The sequence below is a fragment of the Mercenaria mercenaria genome, chromosome 4 (genome assembly GCF_021730395.1).
Source record: "Mercenaria mercenaria strain notata chromosome 4, MADL_Memer_1, whole genome shotgun sequence".
NCBI classification, from domain to species: domain Eukaryota; kingdom Metazoa; phylum Mollusca; class Bivalvia; order Venerida; family Veneridae; genus Mercenaria; species Mercenaria mercenaria.
The window spans coordinates 72,491,103-72,501,037 of NC_069364.1; the positions used below are offsets into that span (position 1 = coordinate 72,491,103).

General features: G+C 35.8%; 1 protein-coding gene across 1 annotated transcript; it reads right to left on the reverse strand.

Moving 5' to 3' along the window:
- On the reverse strand, positions 1-3,830 carry LOC123552127 (uncharacterized). The gene is made up of 2 exons (XM_045341528.2): positions 3,161-3,830; positions 1-2,246 (listed from the first exon to the last, which is right to left on the reverse strand). Exons 1-2 carry the CDS (start codon positions 3,264-3,266, stop codon positions 1,285-1,287), a joined length of 1,068 nt encoding a protein of 355 aa, XP_045197463.2. The 5' UTR covers positions 3,267-3,830; the 3' UTR covers positions 1-1,284.
- Positions 3,831-9,935: the final 6,105 nt, after the last annotated feature.

A 9,935-nucleotide genomic window follows, 5' to 3' on the forward strand; every position in this document is an offset into this window, starting at 1 on the left:
ACTCAAAAAGAAAAAGCCGAACAATCCGTAGCAATCTGTCATGTTTTACTTACCCTTTATCAGACACAATGTTTACAGAAAGAACTTTTAAAGGTATGAATAAAAATAATTTTTTTGAACGCTTGTATGTATATCAGTTTTGAATCTACAAAATTAATGCTTTAAAAATTCGAAAAAAAAGAAATCTTTCCGGCAAAACATGTTTTAAGATATATACCTCTTCCAAGAAAAACGACCGTTTTTATTTATAGAAATTGGAAAATATTGATTAATCATTCAACAGATTTTCGTCCATTATCACTGGTATGAGAAAGTGATCGAACACTGACTGCTAATCTTGTGTCTTTTCTGGTTAGAATTAAAAAAAACAAACTGTTTATGCAATTGCGACTGGTTTCTATGACTTTCGTGTGTAAATAACACTAACATTCTTTTTTACGATATTGTTACAAATACATCTGAGACTTTACCGAGATTTTACGATGTTTGGGTTGTTAACGTCATTGATCTTCTTAGCAACGAACCAAAATTAAGGCAAATATGCATGTTCAGATTTTTTTCGACAAAGTTAAATTTAACCCAGATTACTCGAAGTAGATCTACCAATATTTCGCCAATATATATACAGCGAATTGACTGACATCGAGTCACTTTTGATGACTTTATATATAGAATCAAACTTACAGTAAAGATTTCAATTAAACTTGTCGCAGATCATATGGTCAATTAAAATGCTGCAGTTTTGATATTCTTGTTCATGAGAAACAACAACGATTTTATGTCATTTTCTGGAATTATTTTATGAGCAAACATTTTTGTCACATGTACAGAGATAGTTGCATTGCAATACAAGCATGTTTTGCGAAAGCTTAAACAAGCAGAACAAACCTTTACAGCAAAATCTTCATCTAAGCTGCCTTTGTATCTAAGGAAATGAGTTTTAGGAGTAACAAATCAAAATTTTGTATAGTTCGAGGAAAATTTTACCTTTTGGGAAAGAGATAAAAAAAAGAAATTTAAAACCAAGGAAAATGACGACAAATTAAACAGGAAACTATAGCACTTTCGTTAACATGCATTTTGCATCGTTTCTAAAACCAGATACCGTACACTTTGTTGACTACAGGCCGGCAAACAATACAGTGTTTAATTACATGGAATTGATTAAATTAAATTTCACCCTTTTATATTTAATCTTTTGTCTCAACATATGTTGAATATAGACTGGTAACAGAGAAGAAACTATGGACCGGCGACGTGTAATAATTATTGATAAAATGTTAATTAAATATTGAGCTGTTGAACAATAGCATCTTTTGTCCACTTGTTTACAAGCGAGCTTTCTGCGCGTTTCAATTTTTCAATACGTTTGATATAATCCATTACTCTTCCATTGCTTTTTAGGAAGTTTTCCTTTTCTAAATTAATTGCATCTTGGAGAGTAAAGACCGTTGTTTTTATCCCCTCTTTCCGCATTTTTGCTTTCTTCCTTAGGTCTTGCCTAAGCTGGTACGCTGCCTTGGATTTATCAAAATAATTATCAGATCTAGTATCATGTGTTAATTTGTTCATCCTTCTGTTCTTTTCATATTCAAATTGTTCAGACATATTTCTAACTTTGTCGATGTCAACAGAGTTGTCGTTATCACAGTCAGTGGAAGACCTAAGAACAGGGAACGCACTCTGCTGGCGTTTTGCAAACTGCCCTGGAAGCTCAGGGACATCGCGTGACTGAGGAGCAGAAAAGACTCGGACTTTAGAGTTATTTAAAAACGTTATACTCTCATGTTCATTTGTATTTTCAGTCTGATTTTCTATATCATCAATTTCAAGATCGCTTTCAATCTGGTGAACTTCCTTATTCACGGAGAAAGACACCGTTGGTTTCTTCGATCTAGTAATTATTCCGCGTTTCCTTGGTGACATTTCGTTCGTGTCGCAGTCTTCGTTTTCTGATTCACTGCCAGAATCATTTCCGTCTGACCCTCTGTCAGTTGGCAGGTTTTCGTGCGGTGGTTTCCAGTTAGGTGGGGCTATATTGACGGCAAGTTTTTGCGCATCGTCTGATAAACCCAGAGGGTGTTGGTAGTATCGGCTGTTTTTCTGACGGAATTTGTGTGCTTCGTAACGGATTATTTTCCTCGAGGACTCGCGCTGGGTAGCAATGTCGTCCATGATCATGTTCATTCTCGTCTGGACAACTCGGTTTCTTCTGTAAGCTGTCTTCTCGTTCAAACTCCAAAATACTGAAAGGTGAAAATGATTTTTTAAATGTAAAAATATCTAAGATACAATACAACAGGTAAACATCGGTCCGCTGTGTTCCTTTTTTTTTTTGAACACCTAAGCTTGAACACATTTATAAGCTTGTAGGCACAGTACATAGACATTTATGAACTCTGTGTCTGCTACTTACTTTGCGAATAAGTCTATACTGCAGACTCGGGAAATTACGCACATTGTACTTAAAACTACTCGTATGCTAAATGTGGAAATTGTTAGCGAGCAAGTAGCAATTTTGTAAGAGCAAGTAACCGCTACAACATAGTCACCTAAGTGGACAGACGGTTTTTCTATTGTATATATGTTCAAGAAACAATTTCTAACCACAGATACTTGGGGTTTGGATCAGCTTAGATCCTGCCCTGGTCTACAATTTGGCCAAATGTATTAAACAAAGACCATCGGACATCATAACAGCTCCCAAAATAACAATTTAATTAAAATCAGTCCACATGTTTTAAAATCAGAAATACCCACTGATTTCTTATCATACTTATCATACCAGGGCAGGGTTGTAGCTGGTCCAAAACCCAAGTATGTGTTTCTATATAATCGCTCCTCAAAATTTCAAAGCAGTAGAAGTTTGCTCTTTAATTCACGCTCGAGGACAAATGAATTTCTTCTTTAAAAGTTTAACATTAGAAAACATTCAATTTTAAAGCCTTTTTTTTAAATTTTACAATATCAAACGGGCCGTTCATTTTGTTGCAAGTAATGCATTAATTTTTTTTTTTTATTACCTTTAATAATATAATAGTCATTATTACAATACAAAACATAATTTTCGTGACAGTGATCAATACTAAACGGTTGAAGTTACATAAAGTTTATGAATTTTTCATTGCGAATATTATTGGTAACAAAAGAGAAAACCTACCTATGGGTCTAGGAAGCTTACGCTGACTGTCGTCTTGTTTTACAGGTTTTATCCCATGCCGACCACCCCAGGGTCTGGCTACTAGTGACGACATATTCCTCCGCATTTATTCCAGTCACACTGACTATTTCTCCAGTAAATCTAAACCACAATTTTCACCTGCTACATGCGTTGCCATGTAACTGTTATGATTCTGTCACATTCAACATTGTATTTTCACAGATAATTCACGTAAATTGTTTGCTTATTTTTTTTTTACATTATCTTGTGTCTTATTTTATCTCCACTCAAGATCAACGTTTTATTGCTGTCAGTTCCTCCTTTCCCTAAATTATTGTTTAAACATGAAATAGCAAAATTCAAACAAACCCAACTTGTTAATCACATATCGGTGTTACTGACAATTTATTGTCGCACGCACGAATGTTGCTTTTTATTTGATTTAAAAGTATTAGCAAGTATAAAGAGTTCACTTTAATATTGACAGAATGGTAATCCTTGAACAAAATATTTTATTGTATTTTGATACCCAGTAATTTTCTTATATATTGATCTTTCATTTTATGTACGTTTCTCAATTCCATGCTAGCTGCAAGTTATACACAAATAATTTTCTATTGACAATAGACCTATCAACATATCAATTTTTAATCAGTCAATTCAATGTTGACGTTAATTTGAATGTCTATATTTACAGGTATCGTATATATAACTAAAAGATTCCTAACAATATTTTCATTGATTTCTCTATTCACGACAGATCAAACCCAAACTTCCACTTTACTTGCTGTTCCTTTACACTATTAACAATAATTTCTATACCTTAATTCAGTTGCTCACAGAGAGCTTGAAAGAAGCGTAAGAAACAATGTATAATGGGTTTCAAAATTCTTTTTAAAAACCCGATGTAAACATCTGTTAAATAATTATCTATCACACAAATCGATGGAAATTATTAAAGCTAACATTTTCCAAAACTTTTGAGATTTGGACCAAATTCTTATCTGACAATGTATTAATTGATAAATGATTTTCTAACGATGACAAGACAGGATATTACACACAATAAAACTATATGATCCTTACTGGGTAAAAGGTTAAGTATTCTTAAAGCATAATTAAACAAAACATTTCTTTTCTAATGTCTGAGATCCAAACAATATTTTTTTTCTTATCGGTAAAATATTATAAAACATGCAGTTATTGCAGTTGAATGCTGTGAATGTACAGTACAATGTTCAATTCAATAAACATTTCAATAGGAAAGTAACGAGCCGGCGAGTCTAAGAGTAGGCGGAGGACGTACATGAAGATCATGTTGTGAATCTTGATATATCTTAAAACATTTTTTCTTAACTTATTGTATAGGTATATAAAGATCTGAAAAAACTTCGTCGGTCATCTTTTTGCAGAATCGTACCTGGTATTTTTGAATGTTTTACAAGCACACAATATTGGCGTTCAGAGGTGAATGAGTAAGTGTACGTTCGACATTACCAAGTATCTCTCTCAACCCTCCATCTCTCTCTTGCAATGAAGTTCAAACTTCAAGCTAGCCATAATTGCGCAGTGTTCCTTTCACACATGCATTTATCACAATTAGAGAAAACTGAATATTTAGCTTTTTAAGTTCTCATATTAACGACTTATAGCAATAATACAAGCCGGACAGCAGTCGTCGGGCACCGATTTCCTTGTTCTGATCGAGGATTTGATATTAATTTTATACAATAAACACACATTCCATAAACATGAATGAATTTAGTACAAAAAGAAAGTATATTAGCCTGCTCAGGACAATGCCTGGGACATTAGCAGTGTAATATTGTGTTGGATTGTTCAAACTTTATCTTACTAATTTGTTCCAACTATTTAAATAGTACGGCCCATGTTTTCATAGCCTAACATGATCGTTTATTTAATTTCATGTTTAAATAGAAGTTTTTTTCTTATTCTTTGTGATATTAAATATCGATTGACGCGTTTTCGAAATCAACTCTATTGTTGCTATTCTGATTCCATTTACAAAGTAAAAGCGTAACAAGAAACGCGGCAATGCCACGAAACCAGGTTTTCAACACTTTTCATAAGAATAAACAAGAGTGCCAGAATGTCACAATATACGCCCGTCACAGAAAATTTCTTTACTCTAGCACCTGTATTTGCAGATGTAATTTTAATTTTGTGGTTGTTTAGTAATAATTGTAATTCTTTTGTTTTTCTAAGTCCGCAAAAAACTCCTTACCAGGTAGAGATACCTTAAAATACACCTAAAATTAGAAAGTAACAACTATGTTGTACCACAGAAAAGTGGTCTTGGTTTTTCCCTACAGTCAATTATAAAAAAAGTTACAATAATTTATTTATAGTAACAACTAAGGGAAGTTAATCTTAAAAAAAAAAAAAAAAAAAAAAATACAATTTTTTTAAGTCCACACAGAAATCCTTACCAGGTAGAGATTGGTCAAAATACACCTCAAAATTGGATGTAACATGCATGTTGTACTACAGAAAAGTGGTCTGATTTTTCCCTACGTCTAGTAATGAAAAAGTTACAATATAAGCTATTTATAGTAACAACAAAGGGAAGTAATTCTTAGGAAGGGAACTGCGCAAGAAACTTCGTCTCATGATGGTGTATAATTGTGCCAAGTTACATCAAAATCCCTCTATGCATGAAGAAGATATGCTCCGGACAAAGTTTTCATTCTTGTATCATTTGACCTCTAAGTGTGACCTTGACCTTAGACCTAGGGACCTGGTTCTTGCGCAGGACACTCCGTCTCATGATGGTGAACAATTGTGTCAACTTTCATCAAAATCCCTCCATGCATGTAGAAGATATGCTAACCCTAACCCTAACCCTATTTTTAGTAACAATGACCTTGACCTTGATCCCAGAAACCCCATAATCAATCCCAAGCTACAACTTTATATAAGTTTTCTATACACCAAGTTTCATCATGATAGCTCATTCCTAAGTTAAGTTATTGACCGGAAACCCTTTTTCTATTTTAAGTAACAGTGACCTTGACCTTGACCCAAGAAACCTCAAAATCAATCCCAGCCTTTGTCTTGATATAAGCTACATACATACCAAGTTTTATTCAAATATCTTTACCGAAACAAAAGTTATTGACCGGAAACCCTTTTTCTATTTAAAGTAACAGTGACCTTGACCTTGACCCCAGAAACCCCAAAATCAATCCCAGCCTTTGTCTTGATATAAGCTACATACACACCAAGTTTTATTCAAATATCTTTACCGAAACAAAAGTTATTGACCGGAAACACCAATTTGACGCCGCCGCCGCCACCGCCCGCCTGCCCGACCGACATCTACCCCAATCTAGTAACTCAGGTTTTCGTTGAAAACCTGGTTAACAAAACGCTAATTCAAATTCAGTAAATCTCATTTATGCGAAAAATTAATGATATAACAGAATTATGATTAACTTTTGACAGATATTCCCACTACAACGGTGTTCAAAAAGAACGGTTGCCGGAAATGAACTTTGAAAAACCCGAATAATGATCTAGTTTTTCCAATGACTTCGTCCTTTTTCGTGGGTACCTGTAAACAAGAGGGTCATGATGACCCTGGATCGCTCACCTGAGTAATATGAGCTACATGTTTCAAATGTCAAACAATCTTCTTGTATCCTTCTTGTCTGAAAGTCCGTAGGTCACATTCATGGTCAATGAAATTCAGTTTTACCATTTGTGGGCAAAACCGTGTACGTCATCAAAATTTCAAGGCTGTATCTTAAAAAACAAGAAAGTAGGTCAGTAGGTCAAGGTCACATTCAAGTGACATCGCCTTACTTGGGGTCATCAGGTAATTATAATTAAATAGTCTTGGAAATAGGATCAGATGATTTTTTAAGTATTTTTCCTATATAACTCACATAATAACTAAGTGACCCCAGGATGGGGCCTCTTTTAACCCCAGGGGCATAATTTGAACAATTTTAGTAGAGGACTACTAGACAATGCATCATACCAAATATCAAAAGCCTAGGTCGTATGGTTTCTGACAAGAAGATTTTTAAAGCTTTTTCCTATACGTCTATATAAAACTTGGGACCCCCAGGGCAGGGCCTCTTTTCATCCATTTTGGTAGAGGACCATAAGACAATGCTATAAACCAAATATCAAAGGTCTAAGTGTTGTGGTTTCACACAAGAAGATTTTTAAACGTTTTTTCCTATATAAGTCTATGTAAAACTTGTGACCCCCGGGGCGGGGCCAAATTTGATCCTAGGGGGATAATTTGAACAATCTTGGTAGAGGACCACTAGATGATGCTACATACCAAATATCAAAGCCCAAGGCCATGTGGTTTTGTACAAGAAGATTTTGAAAGTTTTCCCTATATAAGTCTATATAAACCATGTGACCCCGGGGCAGGGCCCTATTTGACCCTAGGGGGATAATTTGAACAATCTTGGTAGAAGACCACTAGATGATGCTACATAACAAATATCAAAGCCCTAGGCCTTGTAGTTTGGTACTAGAAGATTTTCAAAGTTTTCCCTATATAAGTCTATATAAACCTTGTGACCCCCAGGGCAGGGCCATATTTGACCCTAGGGGGATAATTTGACAATTTTGGTAGAGGACCACTAGATGATGCTACACACCAGATATCAAAGCCCTAGGCCCTGTGGTTTTGGACAAGAAGATTTTCGAAGTTTTTCCTTTCGGTTGCCATGGCAACCAGAGTTCTGCATGGAATTCAATTCTTTGAATAATTTTGAAAGGGGGCCACCCAAGAATCATTCCTGTGAAGTTTGGTGTAATTCTGCCCAGTGGTTTTCAAGATTTTTTTAGGAAATGTTGACGGACGGAGGACGCTCGACGCACATTGATTGGTCACAAAAGCTCACCAAGAGCTTTTGGCTCAGATAAGCTAAGAAGCACTTGAAAATGTAGCGAAAGTCAAAGAGACACTGATGGTTGGCTGCAATAGGGATCATCTACTTGGCATGTCCAGTCATCCCCGCTAAGTTTCAACACTCTTGGCCTAGTGGTTCTCAAGTCACTGTTCAGGCTCCTGTGACCTTGACCTTTGATCAAGTGACCCCAAAATAAATAGGGGTCATCTACTCTGCATCTCCAATCATCCTATTAAGTTTCAACATTCTAGGTCAAGTGGTTCTCAAGTTATTTTCTGGGAATGATTTTACATGACCAGGCCCCTGTGACCTTGACCTTTAATAGACTGACCCAAAAATCACTAGGGGTCATCTACTCTGCATGTTCAATCATCCTATGAAGTTTCAACATTCTGGGTCAAGTGGTTCTCAAGTTATTGCTCGGAAATTGTTTTCCATGTTCAGGCTTCTGTGACCTTGACCTTTAACAGGGTGACCCAAAAATCGATAGGGGTCATCTACTCTGCATGTTCAATCATCCTATGAAGTTTCAACATTCTGGGTCGAGAGGTTCTCAAGTTATTGAGCGGAAACGGTTTTCGATGTTCAGGCCCCTGTGACCTTGACCTTCAACAGTGACCCTAAAATCGATAGGGGTCATCAACTCTGCATGACCAATCATCCTATGAAGTTTCAACATACTGGGTCAAGCGGTTCTCAAGTTATTGATCGGAAACAGTTTTCGATGTTCAGGCCCCTGTGACCTTGACCTTCAACAGAGTGACCCTAAAATCGATAGGGGTCATCTACTCTGCATGACCAATCATCCTCTGAAGTTTCAACATTCTGGGTCAAGTGGTTCGCAAGTTACTGACCGGAAAAGGTTTTCAATGTTCAGGCCCCTGTGACCTTGACCTTTAACAGAGTGATCCCAAAACCAATAGGGGTCATCTACTCTGCATGACCAATCATCCTATGAAGTTTCAACATTCTAGGTCAAGTGGTACTCAAGTTATTGATCGGAAATGGTTTTCAATGTTCAGGCCCCTGTGACCTTAACCTTTGACGGAGTGGCCCCAAAAACAATAGGGGTCATCTACTGTATATGATCAATCATCCTATGAAGTTTCAACATTCTGGGTCAAGTGGTTCTCTAGTTATTGATCGGAAATGGTTTTCAATGGTCAGGCCCCTGTGACCTTGACCTTTGACGGAGTGACCCCAAAAACAATAGGGGTCGTCTACTCCAGCAGCCCTACAACCCTATAAAGTTTGAAGGTTCTAGATCAAATGGTTCTCCAGTTATTGATCGGAAATGAAGTGTGACGTACGGACGGACAGGGCAAAAACAATATGTCTCCAGGGGAGAGACATAATAATAAATGGTATTACCCATATTAAGTAATGGATCAGTCTATTTTAGCATATTAGCAGGTTAAAGGTTAGAACAATCTTCTTGTATCCTTCTTGTCTGAAATTTATGAAACATTTTGCCACATTGTATACAATTATTTCAAGATTTTATATAAATCAAACATGAAACACAATATGAGTATATAACCCTATCTGTAATACAGTGGTATTAGATTTTTATCAATGTAATGCAAATTTGTATTTACCTGAAGGTGAAAAGCAAACAAAACTTGAAAATCGAGACTATCAACGGATGTAAACTATTACCTGAAGATAAAATTAATGACAAATGTTCATTTTTTCAAAAAGATTTAAAACTTTATTTGAAAACGAGTATCAAGTCAATGCTATTTTGTAGTTACAATATACAATTTTGAGATGTGTATGTTGCAATTCTGTTGTTGCAATTCTCTGAGACTGGAAATACTCGTATGTCTATGGGGAAATATAAGTTTTCAATGGGAAGACAAACAAGAAAATATATC

Coding starts and splice junctions, on each gene's coding strand:
- LOC123552127 (XM_045341528.2), bottom strand. CDS start 3,266: ATGCGGAGGAATATGTCGTCACTAGTAGCCAGACCCTGGGGTGGTCGG. Junction 2,247..3,160: donor TAAGCTTCCTAGACCCATAG/GTAGGTTTTCTC, acceptor TTCACCTTTCAG/TATTTTGGAGTTTGAACGAG.